The following is an 18,525-nucleotide window of genomic DNA, read 5'->3' as shown; positions in this document are numbered from 1 at the left end:
GGCGGAATCGAGACGACGCGACGCGACGCGATGCGACGGCGGTTCGTAGAAACCGTTCGAGTTCCGGTGCTTCGTCGAGCTGTAAGCTACAACGAGTTTTGTATCGACCTACGTCGACGAGATGGAGTGGTTCGTGGGACACTGAGAGAAAGAGTAGCGGAAGTAAAGCCTCGACTCAATTAGCTACATCCAGCTTAATGAAAGCGGCCACAGCGATCCAATAAAATTCTAATAAAGTCGCGCTTGCTGCCGTGTTACGACGCTAAAAGGAGACAGAGAAATAGAATAGGATGAGGAAGGGTGCCGGCAGTGCGCGGGGCTACGCGTTCACCCGCCGCATAGAAGCAGAGAAAGAAAGAGGGAGACAGAGTAAGTGGTAGGAAGGAACGTTACGTTATAAAAGAGAAACGAAAAAAAGATACGTACAGAGAGAGAGAGAGAGAGAGAGAGAGAGAGAGAAAGGGAGGGAAAGAGACTGGCAGAGCATTCGACAAACGGCAACGTCAATAGACGCGGATTCGTATCGCCCGAACAATGTGCATTGCCAGTGGACAAGGGTTGAATGCGGCAACGGCTGTATAAAACCAGAGAATACCCAACCGCGCCTCTCTTCCCTGTAGAAGGGAAAAATTAGGCTTTAATATGCCACGAAACTTTCTTAATTGCGTTTCCGGATATCGAAGCTCTGCTCGTTCGTGACCAGACGCGATTCCAAGCGAAAGCAAAGCTCTGACAATACGTAAGGTACGTATCTTAAACACGATCGATCAAACCACGTGTATTTACGTTCGTACCTTCAACGGTATTTAACTGGCGCTGTATTTACCCGAGATCTATGTTTATTACGTTGCGTTTATGCCAAGGTACGTTCATTTATTCGCGAAAGTATTTCAACGCTCACCGTTCTTTCTTCTTCCGCTCTTTCTTTCCGTTCTTTCGACAATTCTTACGAATGTATCGTGCGAAACTTCTGAAATTTCGTTAGCGAGATACGAGTATCGAGATGGAATTGGAAAATTTCGGAGCAAATTGCAAAGTTAAGAATGTATAGAGCAGTTGTAGAACCTTTATCGACGCAAAATCGCTAGATTCGCACGAACAGCGAAACTTACAAATATCGAGCACATTTACGATTTGTGACAGGAACGTGTCGGAAAAATTATGCAAAGGTCCGCGAAGAGAATCAGCGAAGCGAAGAGAACAGCGTAAGGAGCGCGTCCGTTCGGAAAAGTGAACGAAAGAAAAGCATCGAAATTCGATGAAAACGAACGTAGCAAGAAGATTCCACAACCATCGAATCCAATACCATTGGGAGGAAATACGTAACCGATTTTTCCTCGGTGGAATGAAAGGTCGGAAATGGAGCACCGGTCCAGCTTCCGATTCGACTATCGCGAAGTAATATCGCGGACTCGAATCAGCGTAGAAGCTTTCGGAGATGGTTGTTCGCAGTAACCCAAATACGCGTTTCGAATCCATCCATTCGTTCTCGTCTCATCATCGCCGTAGATCTGTCGGTCATTCTCAGCGACACAGTTGCGTACATATCCAGCGGCGCGCAGTTGCAACAGTAATTGAAAACTGCTAGTGTCTTTGCTGGAAAAGTTCTCGCTCGAAGGCGGAAGAAAAAAAAAGCCCGAATGGGTCAGCGAGAGAAAAGCAACTACGGAAATGAGAACGAGAGATCGAGCCATCCGTGTTTAAAAGTTAGAGGACGCGGTTCTTCGGTGTTGGCGTCGATGTACACCATGTTTCACAAGTATACGAAGCTCGTAGAAAATCGTCAGATGCTGGATTTGTTGCTGCCAGCGAATTACGAGTTTATCGTCCGCTTCGTTTCGTACCATTTTTACATCGCTGTTCGAGAAACTGCCTGTGTTATTTCCATCGACTTATCGCCACGCGCTCGTCGTGGTATCATTTCGAATTGGTCAGGGAATAGATGAAAGCGTTTTGACGATTTTAACGATCAAATGAATCAAAACGTTTCTCCTTCTGTTGCGTGTTCAAATTTGTTGAAGCTTCTCTCTTCTCATATTTGTTCCGCAATTTTACGATGAAGGTACATCGTGTGAGAAATAGGCAGGCGCGGGAATTTTGAACGACGGTGTAGTTGCCGGCAGCGACAAGAACGTCTAGAGCAAACTAAAGATAAATAGGAAAAACGAAGGAGAAAAGAACGCGAGAGACGCGTGGATCGAGGCGGAAAAGGAGGGAGCGCGAGGAAACGCGCGAGGAACGTTGAGATACGAGTGCAAAGCGAGTCGAAATCGCAATGAGAGGAAGCGACAAGAAACGGAGGACGAGAGAACGAGGGAAAGGGTCTGATTCTCCTGACTACGACGGACAATGGATGCAACCATCGTTGCAATATGCTCCACTTTCTCTCTGTACTACCATACTTGCCCTCTCTTCGTCTCTTGGCAAAGCTCGTCATCCGTTATCGATGTCTATATCGAAACGCGTGTTTGTCTCTGTCGCAAGAATCAGCATAAATCGCGATATATAATTGTTGCAGCGAGTACACGTTTCGAGTAAATGCCTTGTCATAAGTGCGCTACGAGTATAAATTTTTTCAATCCAAGTAACTCGACCGAGATTCTTACTTTTAACCGAGGTGCCTTTCTTCCGTTCGAGGAAAAGAAATCTTTGCACGTTGTCGCGTTACATTCTACAGAGCGTCGCGATTGTCCAACTTTACACAAAAAGAGGTTGCTCCTTCTACAGGGAATAGAACGACCTCGATATTCTTTCAAGCGTTTTCCTTTGTGACAACAACACGCAAGAGAGACCATCGCCTCTGTTTAGACATCGTCGCCCTTTTTCTTTCGTCCAGCTTGCGATCTGCGAACGCGACTCGGCTCGAATCGCCAACGACCGTCTCGTATCCTGTTACGCTTCACGTAATCAACTTGCTGCCTTTAAAGAATTACGTTTCTACGGACGCCACGTATAATTCTTTCGATCCTCTGTTAGGTTTAGTCGAGGAAAATACTTTTTAAGAAAACGTTTTTAAGAACGTATTAGGGTGTCCGAAAAGTGTCTTTCTTTTACGGACACATCTTCTACAACATCGCATCTTTGTACAAACATGAAACCTAACCTATCGAACGTTGTGGTCTTTATTTTGATAGAACAAAATGGATCATACGTAATTCGGTACAATAATATAAGACGAAAAATGTTGTGCGTCTATTATTTCCTTATAAAACGAAAGAAACTTTTGGACTACGTGATATATTCTCCTTTCCCGTGGTAGAATGTGCGAAGATCGAACGATGTGAAAAATGTTTCGTGTACGAAGTCGAGAAACGGGACAAAGCGTAGTGTGACGTCTCGAGACAAAAAAGAAAAGAGAACTGGACACTGGATCGAGATAAAGCATATGAAGACTGTGTACTTATACAGATATACTTTAGCGATAAAATGACAAATGTATCAACGATTTCGCATGGAAATAGAAACAGCGACGAGAGGCAGCGACTCGCGCGCGTATGCAAATGCAAGCTAGTCAAGAGACAGAGAATGTAACGGAATGGGACTGAACGAAGCGGCACTGAGGCGCTTTGTACGCATAGAATAGCGTGGCCAGTGGGATATACGCTACATTTTGAACTGGTCTCCCGAGACTGTATTTGTATACCTATAATACGCATTCGCAGAGTCAAACGTTCTCTTCTCCAGGCGATTCCTCTCTATCCCGGTTGTCGCCAGCCTACTCTAAAACCGAACACCCATCGCTTCGCATATACCGTCGCAATTGTCGCTTTAACAGATTCACAGTACTAGGAATACTCTCGACCATCGCTTTGGCCACCGAATCCTCGTCGACCGTATCTCATTGGATGGCACAGCCGAATCTTCGTTTGCTCGCTACTTTGCGTTTAACGTCGTTTAGTAAGAAAGATACGCGTGATTTGTGGCTATCGCGACGTAAATGACAAATTTTAAAGGACGAGTACAAAGGACGAATAACTCTCACGATCCAGAATATTCTAGCAAATAAATGTGTTTTTTTCGACCGTTCGCGGAGAGACGCAATCGCGAGGAAGCGCGTCAACGTGAGTCGTAAATTCCCGTTACGATTTTACAATCGACGCCATGACTGATCGATCCTCTATTTCGATTGGGATAATAGAGGTGCTTTCATGAGTAGAATATGAGGTGTAGTGTTAGTAGTTTGTTAGTGTGTAGTTGTGATGATAGTGCTACTTGCTGATGTAGATGGCGCTGAGGGGTAGTACTGCTGCATTTCTTCTCATTTAGATGTCGCGGAAGAAAAATCGGACCACGGTTGCCGGGATTTGAACCCAAACGTTCGTAACCTAAGGCGCTAACCACTGCGCTGCCACTAGTTCGTGTCGAATACAGCTACAAATACTTGATTAACAGTTCAAGGATATTATATATTTCCAACAACTTTGTAGAAAAGATAGTTACGCTGGTGCGTAAGATATAAGTAGGTGAATGATTGAAGGGTGGAAACGCGGTAAAGAGATGTTGCCTGTTCTAAAGATGATAAAACAGTGAAGTTCGGTGACGATTTTTACCTTATGGAGCAATTACCATAAGGAACCACTTGACTCGGAGATGTTTTATGTTAATTGACGGCCTTAACGGTAAATCGAAAAGCCTCGTTTTATGACAGTTCCATAGGATTATTGCGATTCGCTTAATTCTGGTGGCCGCGTCGAACGTAAAGAGTCACCGGACGTAACAAAATAGCACGAACATCTGTCAGATTTCCATGTAGCCGGGTTAATCAGAGCGTACGTAACTAGATTTTGATCGTAAATTTCCATTTGTAAAAATGATTCGTAGCAGCGTTGAGTTACAACAAACAGGGTCGTTGACGATTCGAGTCGATAAATGAGAGAACAGCGGACAAAGTACAGCGGAGAATAAAGAGAAAGCGAGCTTGAAAGACGGAAGCGTTAAGAAGCACAGAACAGAGGACATCGGAAAATTAAACTCGATCGTTACCAAACAGGACAACTATTTTCCTGATAATTGCGATCGGACGATGCTCAACGTGCCTCGTAACTTTCAAAGCGGAACGACGGAAAAGGAAAAGGGATAAAAACGAAAAGCGATAAAATGCGCTCGATAGCTCGTATTCTAAGTTGACATTAGGGGGTAACATGCGCGTGCAATGAAAAAGGGATGCACCTTTTAATCGACTGCGCGCGAATTGCCCTGCGAATGTCGCTTGGTCCGCTAACGCGTCGACAGGCTATTCGTTTAATTCAAACCAGATCCCGTATTCCCTGTGTCCTCTGTTCGGCCAGTTTGACCCCTTGTTTTTCCCTCTTTCCCTATTCACCGAAATCACCGAACCGCTTTACAACGTCAGTCCAGCTCACCGCGGTTGCGTCCCACCGCTACGAAACGCATAAACCGCGAAACACTGCTCGGTCTCGCGTATTTTATTCGATACGCGCTCATTCGACGCATTTCGTTGGAAAGATTAAGAGTCGCGTACAATACGTACCAGAGTCGTGTCACCACAACATGCGCGGTTTCTATCGAAACAATCGTACAAAGGAGAGTCTCCTTCTTTTCTTTCTAATGAATATAAAAATAAAAATACGAAAATATCTAATTTCCATCGAACGAAGGGAAACAAAGATACCGCGAAGAAAGTTACGCAAGAAGTTAGTCTCGTTTCCTTTTCTTTTATTTTTTTTTTTTCTTATCCTGAAATGACAGATGGAACGCCTTAACCAAGGTGGGTCGGAAAAAACTTTTCTGTCATCAATCGCGCTGCGATGTACACGCGGACGTACTGCACAATTTCGTTTTCCTTTTAATCTTATTCTTCCAATTATACCAGCGAGATCAAAGGCTAATACGTTTCGGCGTCGATCGAAAAGCCAAAAGGACGATAATTCGCGAGATTCGACCATCGGTCGTATCGGACCGCGATCGATAGACGCGTAGCACAATCGCGCGCTGTTGTTAACCGGTAAAGAATTATCAAATAAACGTCGGAAGGAAGAGATAGACAAAGAAGGAGAAAGAGCAAATATTTGTCGGCTATTCCGCGCTTTGAATTTATTTTAATTATACCAATTGCGTTTACCATTGTAACGATCAACCTGCAATCGTGATGAATATTTTACACGCTCGACCGATCATCGGTTGCGTTATTACGAGCGAAAAGGGAGAACGGTAGGTGCGGTTGGACACAGAGGGACGAACAAACGGCGTGAAACGGATCGAAAATTTGGATTAATTTCACGCCACGCGTCAAACATATCGAACACGATCTCGCGTGCGAGAAGGGTAGAGAGCGACGTGTCGTTTCTTGCTTGCTTTTAAACCGTTTCAAACAGCGATGCTATCTTTTCGTTTTTCTTGCTTGGTCTGCGCAGACCCACGAACCTTTCCTCTATGAATGCATCACATTCAACGCGCCAGCGGACAGTCGGCGTAAAGCTGCAGCTCAAGCTCTCGCGAGTATACCCAGCCTTTCGTCTATACCTTACAATCAGACGCCTATCTTCGATCTACCAACTACCAGCCAGCGACGAGCAGAATAAATTACGTCGTCGCGTCGTCTTTTAATCGCTTCACTCGGTTAATCGTTAATGATCAATCGAAAATACAGTTTTACCTTCTTTAGTCCCGAGGACATTTATTTTTATCCTTTTTACATCGATACGATTTACGTATCGTACGTGAAATCCACGGACAGCTAAAGTTTACGCGTTTCTAACGGCGAAACGTATTAATACGTAATTGGAAACCCATTTGGAGGGGCGAGAGTTTCGAGTTTTCAAGGGGTTTCAAGATCGAACGACGTCTAGTCAAAATTTTCTGTCTGCCTCTTTCGAGAATACGAGTCCTAACCTTTAACGACTACCAGTTAATCTTCACAGATACGACAATCGTCATTTAAGAGGACGAAACACGGACTTAAAATCATATACACGCGGTAAAAGATTAGAGATAGAACATAGACGTGTCAATAATTTCTACAATACGAGATTTTAATTACCTTGAGAAAACGCGCACGGTCCTGGATGCAGCTTCATTAACGAGGGTTCCCTCTTACAGCTTTCATTTACAACCTACGCTCACCTTGCTATATCCTTTCCACCTGCTACAAACTCCAGCCTAGTTTCTTTTTCTACGGTTCCTCCAACAATGCCTGTGCATCATCGTCGTTTCGCGTTTCCCGAGCTCGTAACCAACTATCTATTCGTCTGCCCAAAATGATCTCTCTTTGTTTAACACGTACTGCGTAAATTTCGTCACACATTGTAGTAACGATGTAAATGTTGAAAATGACAACGTGAGTTCGCTCTCGCCATCTATATGCAGATGCGCTAGTTACAATAAATAGTAACTACAAGATAGTTCTAGATACAACCGATAGGTTTAAGATGTTCTTTTGTTTCTATCCCTAGGACATGTAAGAAAGTGCGATTAAAGGTTTTTCGGCTTGCGAACCGTGCCGGTTAGATAGATAGATGGATAGATTTATCCTAAGAATAAACTAATAGCTATTATGATCCTACCTCTAAATACGGAAATAACAACAATAATAATGAAAAATTTATAACTATTTACATTTGTTCAAATTACGTATTTCTACTAATCTTGGCCTCCACGGCGCTACCGACAAGTTGAATGCTTGAATGCCCCGTGGCATTCAACGTGTTAAAATTCCCGCGAATGGATATACCGAGTGAAACACTTTGAGCGTCAGAAATTTGCACATTGTTTACTATAGTTGCAAAATCTTTTAAATCGAGGTGTAAGCCGCGTCCTCGAAGAAGAACTCGAAGAAGACCTCAAAGAAGAACTCGAGAAAGAACTCGAAGAATATCGAGGGTCGTTTGATCTCTGATGGAAACGTGTGTATAGCCGCAGTGCTGGAGAAACGTCGGACTGTAGCTTGCCCGATACTAAAAATTTGATACGTACTTTAGAGATCGCTTTAGGCGTCATGCCGAAATACGTGGAAACACGGTCCGGAACGTTAACGCGATTACAAAGCGATTTGCAAACTATGTACGTAAATTATGCTCTCGAGGCAGGCGTCCAAGTACTTTCCAAGTTTCGAGCAGCGTCGCGTACTCGAAACGTCGCGTACACCGTCCCGTGATCCGATTAGTCGACCTCTTCATATTCCTCGGCGTGTTTCTTCTTTCCACGTACACCTGTTTCCTGGTTGCCATTAAACCGGCATTTCCTAATATCTCTGACGAGTTTCAACGATGCTTCACCGCGCATCTCGAGAAAGAAAGAGGATTCGTTCATTATGTTGATTCGTCTCACGCGTTGAACTGGGTCGTCGAGCAGATTAACCTTGCGAGTTACACAACTTTTCCAACGCACGACGATACACTTTCAGGAGAGTTTAGAACAAAAGAACACAGAGCAAGGGCAAAAGGGTTCTCGGTCGTGTTCGTTTGGCGTAAACGGTCATCGAACAATCACGAGTTCGTAATCTCATTTACGACGTTCAAAAAAGCTACTTTTCGAGCATTTGCGATTTTCTACGATTTTCCAAAGAACGGTCGTTTACACCTCAATTTTACTAAAGCGGACGAGGAAGCGGTCTGTTTGCAGGACAATTCGATCGGATGGAAAGTCGAATGGTTCGTAAGAAAAACGATCGGCGTCAAATTTTACGATTCTTCGGCTCTACGTGCGTAACGTGATAGAAGCGAGGCTGTAAAAAATGATCCGACAAATCGATCGCGACAGATTGCGGAGGGCTTGCAGATGAAAAATGGGCAACTAGGAATAAGAAAGGAGGAATAGAGAACAGAGAACGATCGGAAAGAGTAACAAAGATCGTTGATGCGTGAGATGTAATCGAGGAGTGAAAATGGCTCGGGGAATAGCTTTCTGCCGGTTCTCTTGTTCGCTCGCGCGTTCTCTAGTTCCGTGGGAATATACGCGATAATGGAAGGCAGAGACGGTCGACGAAATTAATTTGGCGAGATTCGAGGCTGTCACGCGGGGGAAGTAAACGAGAAAACGCGTGCAAATGTAGCGCGGGTGCCGCAACGATTATGCACTTGTGCATTCGTTAAGCCCACTTTATTTAATGATTTCGTGTTCGAATATAGTTACTGAATAACCGCTTACTCGTGATTCTCGACGCTCGTAATAAAGACGATAAATGCATCTGCGCGCGCAAACGCTCGTGTTCTGTCTGTTATCTCGTTCGCTCTTTCGCCGGCGGCTAGACGTCTCGTTTTAGCAATTGAATCGACCTATTTCTCCCTGCGGATCGTTCGATTCTTCGTTAAAAAGGAAAACAAAAGGGAGAAAGGGAGAGGCGTTTAAAAAGGAGAAAAAAGAAGATCTATCGCCGCAAGGTAATCCGTCGGTTTTATTATTAAATACAACACGATGCACGCGGTACGGCGAGAATGTAACGAGACTGGTAAAGAAAAAGAAAAAGACAATAAACCGAAGATCGTAGAAGAAAAGTCCGATAAATACGTTTTTATCGATCTTCTGATTTTTACGTCGCTTTGCGATTAAACGGGAGAATTTTAATGTGACACAATTGAAAAGAAAGACAACCCGTTTGGTCGTGATTACACGGAGAGGGGTTAGGTTGGGGTTAGGTTAGGTAGCAGAAAATAAATCAAACTTGTAGATTTATACAAAATGGGCGATACAAGTGATAGGCAAAATAGGCAAGTCGAGCGATGGCACGGCCAATACCACTGCTGGAAATGCCAATTTTTCCGCCTATCGTTTACCCCCTCGACGCTCTTTGTATAATCACGGCCTTAGGATTCGATGGTACGAGTCTTTTAAAAATAGCTTATTGGTAGTGAGCGAGACGCGTACAGATACAGCTTTGTATACGCTTCTTACCCCTATTTGATTTTAAATTAACGAAACACTACAGGTTTCTATTGAATTTTCGCTACAGGATTTTAACTTACTTATAGAACTTTACGTGCTAGGAGTAAAAAATGTGCCACGATACGGAATACCGAGTCCGGGTCCTATTCCACGCGATTAAACCGACTATCGAGTTATTTTCTCTTTTGCATTTTTTATTCTTCATTTTCATTCGTCCTTTCGTTGCTAAACGCGTCATTTATACCTGAATTGTCGGAGGAACGGGCGAACGAACGAACGAGCGGACCAGTGAACGAAGAACGATCGTTAGACCGATTCCGAGTCGAATAGAGCCGATTCTCGGAAATACATGCGAAATCCTCTCTTCTTTTTTTGCTCCGTTCCTCGCCTCTCAGCTATTTCTTTCTTTTGTTTTCTTTTTTTTTTACGCCAACGATTTTTTGCGCTGCTTGACACGCATTATTATCGCTACTAAACGAGTTTTAGCACGCTAACGAGCTCCAACCACGACGAATCCACTTTCGATAAACACTGAACGCGGTTGCTAGCAAGATCGATATCCGGTTAATGATGTCTCTCGTCGAACGATCGAGAAGCTCGAGAAAAGTAATTAATCGCACATAGGATCGGATCGGAGCGGAGCGAATCGCAACGAGCAGTTCAACGTTTCGCTCGTCTTACCCTGTAAAAACGAATAAACGAGTAATCTCACTCACACTTTTTCCCGCTATTAGATTCAAAATTAGACTACTCGCTAGACTACCGTCCGTCGTTTGACTCAAAACAGGTTACGTACTCTATCCTTTGTATCGTCGAGTGTTCCCGCTCGGAGAAATAAAGCTCGATTTCAACCGGAGGCGAAATTAAACCCTGCCACGGTGGTCGTCGATGACTTACGTTTCCGCTAAATTTCTTGGCAATCGATAAGTATCCATGTGTAATATATACACGATGAAGAAGGACGAAAAGAAGTCGTGGCTTCTTAGAAAAACATCTAAACAGTGACATTCTAAACCAAAGTACCCGCTGGAAATAGAAGTTCGATTGAAGCGTGAAAATTTGAGAACCGCAGCGAGGTTAAAAGACACCTCCTGTTGTCTCACAGAGCCGTCAATCTGTCCCCCCAAAAATCATGGACCTTCGACACCGGGGAGGTGCAGCCCCAAAAATATCCGGTTGCAGTCTGTTGTAAACTACATATGTACAAATATGCTGCTGCACCGACGACTGACAGAGAGCGAGGCGAAAGGGAAAGGGAAAGGGAAGGTGGAAGGGGAAGCAGAAGGAAGGGACGTGGCTATGTCGGTAGAGTCGATAAAGCATTGTGAGAGGATGACTAGGAGGAAGCTGATGGTAGGTGTCAACGATGCAAACATTAGCATACGGTGGATATTGCGCGCACATTAACCTTCGGAAATTGGAAAACACGACGATGAGTTGGAAAAGTACGCACACTCGGTTCCATGGGATGAAATCCGAGATACGGGAAAGTAACGACGAGCCCGGGGTAAACGTAGGTTTATACACAGATCCATGGACATACGATACACTCTTTCGGCCGAAAAGTTTCCCTTCTATTTCTCTAGTGCTGATATCGGTCCACTCTCGACTCTCTCGGTTTTGCCAGCTGCACGCAGCCCATATTTCGGAGTATCCACGTAATCCGAGAAGCAGAACGAAAATCGTTCGACGCTGCACCGTTCTTTCGTCGATTCTAGATCGATTCGAGAGTCTCGGTACATGTGTAGCTAAGTATTAGGTTGTCCGAAAAGTCTTTCTTTTACAGACACGTCTTTTACAACGATGCATCTTTATACAAACACGAAACCTAATCTGTCGAATGTTGCGATCTTTATTTTGATAGAATAAAATCGATCATACGTAATTCGATAAAATAATATAAAACGATAAATGTTGTGTTATTTTTTTATAAAACGAAAGAAACTTTTCGGACAACCTAATATGTACCTACATATGTCTACAGGGTGACTTGTTACTAATAGGAAAAGTAGGAAAAAAAGAAGGGTGCAAAAGTTAAAAACGTAAAGTAACATTTTCTTACGCGGCTTAAGTTTCGTTTTAGAAAAAGTTAACTGCGAATTCTCGATGTCACGAATATGGATCTTACTACAGGTTTAATCTTATTAGGTACAAACTTTCAAAGATATTTCCTTATATCTGCCTTCTTATTTTAAACGTTTCCTATAAAAAATATTCGCGCGCGATCAGCCTATGTAAATCTTTGAAGCATCAAGTTTCCGCAGGAAATGGTGAAACATTAAATACCTAGAAGGATAACGATACGGACTCGGACGATCGGCAAATCTTTTAATCGTAACAAATGTAAATTTTCTCTCGTTAATTAATAAGTCGAGGGAAAGAGATGTTAAATACTTTACGAGAGCGAATGTTAACTAATGTTAAACTAACACCTCTGCCGTGTTTGCGTATTGTATACCGGAGAATATGCAACGAAACCGGAAATTTCGCAAGAATGGGTATAATCACGGCAGAAATTATATGAAACGCTTCACGTTCTGCCAAATAGATGCTTGATTCTTCTCTTCCTATTAAATATCTATGGAATTAAATTTCCTTCGTTACAGGTCGTAATTTACGCATCCTCTTTCACAATTTCCCAATTTTGCTAATAGGATAATCGAATAATCTCATTTGATTGTTTTTACCAAAGTTACTACAACGATATTTATCTCTCGTCTATTACCCGTAATTTCACTCGCTCTGAGTGATACTGATATTAGCTCAATTGTGCAAGAAAAAGTCCAAAGACGCTAAACAAATATACTGAACGAAAGCACTGGATTCGTACGGAAATATTTTATTCTTTGTCTTTAATTTACATTTCCATGTAGAATCATTCCCTTTCTGCTCGTTATCGTCAGTTACAGGACACTTTGTGCGTATACGACGCGCCGTCCCTTTGTCCCAATAAAAACACCATTTCCTACTATCTCTGACACGTTCACGATGCTTTTCTTCGATGATCGTACACGTTGGTACAAGACTTCGTTGATACGCGTGCAAAAAATCTCGTCTAGTTATCATAATTTTCAATTACTTTGAAATACAGTATTCAAATAGTAGCAGATTTTCGCTGCTGTTTCGCTACTTCTTCGGTCATCTGCAGTCCTTTGTCCTTCGAAGCTTGTGTCCGCCTTTATCTATCTATCCTATCCGTCTGTCTGCCTGGCTGTCTGTCTGTCTGTTTGGTTCTAACTGTGCATCACTCACCCTTTATCGCGCTAACGCTTCGAGATCTAATCAACGTCGACCTTAGTCAAGCGATTGTTCCATGTGCGACAGCATCGAATGCGACTGGATCGATAAGGTGCATCATACCAATAATTTTCCTGTATAGTAGGCGAGAACGATACAGTAAGCATGTAAAATCGTTCGGTAATTAAAGTTCGTAAATGTATTGGGAATTTAGAACCGGTTCCTGCTTCGCGGTATATTTACAGAAATTTATCTCCCGCTAAAAGGAACAGATTCTTCTTTTTTTAAGATCCTCGATAGGCTATTGTAAAATAACGACTGAATATTTTTAATCGAACGAAGAAGGAACAAAGATTACGGAAAGAAAATGAAAGATACCTCTGCGTTTCGAATGTTTCGAAAAATGTAATGGATAGAACAAGTTCTAACCTTAAAATTGCGATATATCGATTGCGCTTACTATACCGTTCGATTGTTCGGCGAGTCGATGTTAAAATGTCCGGAAATGGTATTGACGCGACTGGAGAAAGAGGAAATATTCCGGAATAAAAGGAAACGGAGAGAAACAACGAGGAAGCGTGCCGCTTTAAATCGTCGCTTCCGTATCCAATTCGATATTCATCGGCAATTTCAAAATTTCGTGACTAATAATCGTGATAGGAAGCTGCTGCCGCCGCTGTTGCCAGTGGTGGAGGTTGTGGTTGTATTGGTTGTATCGGCGATAGCACTGTTACCAATACTGGTGGCCGTTTAATTAAAATGTCCCGACGAACTTACGGTGGTAACGGTGTTATTACGGTACCAACATGCACCGCACGTGTGTCCAGTGTCCAACAGATCGATAAAAATACACGCACGATCGAACTGCATGCAGTATCGATATATCGAATAACGACTATGTTTTCATGCATGCTGTAAACAATGCCACGACAAGCGAATACTTGATCGCCAGCGATAATTCGGCATTCGGTGTTTCGTTCTCTGTTTCGACCCTTTTCGATACACGCGACTACCGGACCGCTTTTCATCCGAATATCTTGATCAATGTGAAACTAAAAGTAATCGATGTTCACCATCGATCGTAAGTATCGCGATGGAGAGTGAAATTAACCTCAAATATTATTAGGAAATTACTAACCTCGAAGAATTATTACCTCGTTGGACATTTTGAATCAGGATAGGCAGACATTAGCGACATCTCAAGTAAATAAAGAAATCGTTATAATAAAAATACCTTGCGTTAATAAGATTAAATTTTTCTTCCTTTGTGTCCCTTGTCCGTTACCATACACACGGTCTCGCGCACGTACACAGAATAAGGAACGAATGAAAGAACGAAAACGAGGAATAGAAACAGCGTGGGGGTGAGAGGTAGGGAGAAGAAGGGGAGGAGGGGAGAAAACAACGGTGACGAGCGCGAGGGGTAGGTAGGAGGAACTGCCGAGATTCCGACTTTATTGGCGCAAATGGCAATTATCTGGAGTACGAGGAGTGTTCGAAGGAAAGAATTAAAATATTTCCACCGTTCCCAGCTGTCAAGTAATTTTTGCAATTTCATCCTCTACTCTCCGTTCCCCTCTACTCGTCCACCCTCATCGCTATTCTGTAACGAACACTTTACGCGTTTCATCGACGCAATCGAGTCGTTATAACATGCGTCTACTAGCAAACTAATTGGAAATCTTGCGAGTCTCGCGACACCGTTCCACAACGAGACAATTTCTCTTCCCTTTTCCATACGCCGATTACTTACAGTTACTCCGAGAAGTACTTAGTCCAATAACTTACTAACTATATGCTAACAACGACTATAACAAGATTTAACTGTAAAGAGTGATTCACATGACTGAAACAAGTTATGTTTCCTTCTTGATTGAAGTTGGAACAAAATGTTAGAGTAGAAACGGCTATCACGTCCCCTTTTCTTTTTTGTTTTTAATTACGCTATTTTTTCTACTAAGAAAATGTATGTACTTGTTGGATCTTTTCGCTACGACCTTCGCTTAACCCAGATACGTTATTATATCGCCTTAATCATCACTGCCTGAATACTTTTACAAGTAATTTTATCTTAAAATTCGTGTGCCGAACACACGAATCCTCGCCAATCATTCATAACCACTTACGTAACAACTTTGAACATTAACGAAGTTCGCGAGCGCATTCAAGCGAAAGAAAAGATCGAACTCTTCTAACAATAAGTGCTATATATAGTTAGATCCATACGAAAGGTAAAACTTTTACAAGTAATAGAGGCTGCCGTCTGGGATACTTCATTGCCGATATAACATCGAAGGGTAAAGTAAAATTTTCAAAATATCTTGCAAAATCGAAAGACGAAGCGTGATCCTTTTCATCCTTTTACAGAGAGGCTATTCTCGTCTGATAATACGTCCATTCTCCCGACAAGGTAGACGAGAGAGAAGCATGCAGAAGTTGCATCGTGTCGCACGATATGCATTTAATTTAAGTTCCGATATTAAAGCGCGATACGCCCGTTTCCTTCGCCGATCAAATCCATACATCCGGAAAGGTGAGAGCTCCAATTCTCGCTTTATCAAGTACAGAAAGCGACGCCTGCAGCTAACTCCGTTGCGATTCTCAAATTTTTATATTTCGATCTTGCCTCTGCTTTAACGACTAAAAAAGAAGGCTCGATATTCTCGGAGAATCTTTGGACATAGAATTGAAATGAGAAATCAGATACGATAGAAACAAGAAGCCCTTTTATTCAGTTCTTCGCGTTATGGTTATAAGGCAGAATGTTCAACGCTCGTAACGATAACGATCTAACCATCGTTCAACGACGTATTTATCGTTTTATCGAATCTTTAAAACCGATTCGATAGAACGTTCGTAACTTGGATCATTCGAAATTACGTGCAACAGAGAGGAACGCAAGAACGAAAGAAAGAAGAAAAATAATACAGCATCCCCTAGATCGCAACGTGAGCGCTAAAATTAAACGGAACGCATACAAACGTATATGTACGGCAGGGCTAGCAACTTCGATAAACGACGAACGTTGGTAAACACACCTCGGGCCACTGTGTTTCTTGGAAATTTCTTTATCGTCGTGTTTATTTAAAACGTACTTGCTTCACTAGTTCGAATACGATAAGAATAAAAGGTAAGCGCGTCCAGGTATGACCAAAGATACACTTCGTCAGAGGATCCACAATTGTGCTTCTATTTTATCTTACATTCCTACGTGATTGTACGTCATAACATAACGTACATTCTTTTTGATATTAAAACAATAACTGAAACTACAATTACGTAATAATACTTTTCAGACACCTTGCTACGTATTCACTCCCATAACCCTTGTCTATCGTAAAATGCCACATTATCGAAAATATAGGAATAAAAATTATCGTTATCTTCGTCGATTGTCTTCGCTTAACTCTGATATGGTCACAGAATTCTTCATATCTCTGTTTAGTTTCAATCGAAAAATAGTCTCTTAGTATTTTATGAAAATGTTTAGTATAGGATTCAAACAAGAAAGAAATCAACCAAATATTGTCAATAACGATTCTTTCTCGTGTTACAATTTTTGTAACTGATTTTTGAGTTTTTAAACGTTTGGGAATTTTCCAACGATAAAAACATGTTACTCGATCGATAATAATCCAAAGAATAAAAATTTGATACTATGATGTATACTATGTTATTGTACAGAGAGGTTTGAAATATACACATACATTCAATAACTGTGTCGCTCGACAACAGCAATTATCCATGAAAGCACACTCGATAGAATACTCACGCACGCAATATAAAATAAAAGAGAAAATAATACGCGTTGATCTTTTATTCGCGAATGCTAAATCATCTTGTTCTATGAACTCCACTCTTCTCTATCTCCCCTTTTTCAATTTCTCAAGCCGATAGTTTGTATTATCTTATTCGCAATAAATCATCTTCCCTCAATGACAATTATGAAAGTTTATTATTATTATTCGCTAACAATCGTTGTACCATATTTGCCATTACTTATTGACGTGCGCCGTTTTTGAGATTATACTCGAATGGAGTATACCTCCATGTAACAATTTCGAATTAACTAAGTGTGTATACGTCCTTTGGACACAACGTTGTAAATCACCCCTATGAAACTCGCCAAATGTGTATTGTACCGCGAATCTTAAAATCGAACATATAAATAACGAAAAATAGACGAAATGGATCACAGAAAATTGTGCTTACCTTTAAAATGACAAAATCCATGTTTCGCAGGACTGGAGTTGATGACGAGGCGTGCTAATGACGTTTTACAAAGAAAAGCGATGGCAGATGAGAACGTTGAAGTCAAGATTGGTCGGGACGTGCTTGGTTTGGTGTACCAGAGATGAACAACGAAGAGCTCGAAAGAAGGATCAGATAGAATCAAACGGAAACCGAACGAAAGCAATTACGGTGGCGAATCTCCCACTCGACACTTCTTTCCACTTGTTCGAAACAACGAGGAATATCGACGTTGGCACTCACACACGGCACGAAGTGGCTAGATCGTCCTTACTTCGATGATCTAGCATCGTCGTAGCACGCCTCCTCGCGATTCCACGCCACAAATGCAAACGGACCGATTACTCGCATTGCATCGAATGCAACTTTTGCATTTATATGTTGACAAAAAAAAAGAGTGAGAGAGAGAGAGAGAGACAGGCAGACAGACTCTCGAGAACTCACAACTGTACGCGAGAAAAAACGAAAAGCGACGAGGCGCAGAAAAGATTCATATCGTATAGTAACTGCACGTTAAAGCAAACTTGAACTCCGTCTTCGAATAGACGAAAGACAGTCTTCAAACTATCGACGATCTTTAAGTTCAAACACAGAGTTCAACAATTTCTCTCGCTAGGTGTTCCGCGTGACGATAAAGGACCGTTGTTTTGTCGAATCAAACCGTCGTTCTTTACGTCTTTGATGAAATAATTAAAAAATTCTGACGGTTAGTCATCGTTGAATACGCGTGTCTCAGCGTTGCTGACCAGTTCCATTAAAATTAGATTATCTTCGATCAAAGTAAAAATCTATTTTTAAGCATTCGTCGCTCGCGTCGTTTACACTTACCGCTTGAACTCTTCGTTTTGCTGCTATTTCGTTATGGAACGTACGATACGGCAAAAGTGCCGCGAGATGAGACGTCAGGAGGATCACGCGGCATTCACGAAACGATTTTCAGCCCACGCGATGAGCGCGTCGAAAGCGAAGTTTCTACGATGCGATATGATGAGACGAGACGAGACGAGACGAGACGAGACGAGACAAGACGAGACGAGACAAGACGAGACGAGATGAGACGAGATGAGATGAGGTACGATGAGACGCGGCGAGACGAGGCGAGGTAAAAGAAGGCAAACGGCGCGGTGCAACGTTGTAACACGCGAGAAAAATATTCAGCCAACACGCGTGCCGGCTTGGCGTCGACTGAATTCAACG

At 42.4% G+C, this 18,525-nt stretch overlaps 1 protein-coding gene across 2 annotated transcripts in view; it reads right to left on the bottom strand.

Annotated features, from left to right (window-relative positions):
- LOC100749916 (PDZ domain-containing RING finger protein 4) overlaps positions 1-17,805 on the bottom strand; it is a 59,371-nt gene extending 41,566 nt beyond the window's left edge. For both annotated transcript variants that reach the window (XM_033321091.1, XM_012386400.3), the window contains exon 1: positions 17,290-17,805. In XM_033321091.1, coding sequence (XP_033176982.1) covers positions 17,290-17,310 — 21 coding nt within the window. In that variant the 5' untranslated portion in view covers positions 17,311-17,805. The remainder of the gene's footprint in view (positions 1-17,289) is intronic.
- Between the last annotated feature and the right edge of the window lie 720 nt (positions 17,806-18,525).

This window comes from Bombus impatiens, unplaced genomic scaffold (assembly GCF_000188095.3).
Source record: "Bombus impatiens unplaced genomic scaffold, BIMP_2.2 scf_0389, whole genome shotgun sequence".
Taxonomy (NCBI): Eukaryota; Metazoa; Arthropoda; class Insecta; order Hymenoptera; family Apidae; genus Bombus; species Bombus impatiens.
The sequence above is the reverse complement of the archived record's forward strand: the minus strand, read 5'-3'. Positions and strand labels throughout refer to the sequence as shown.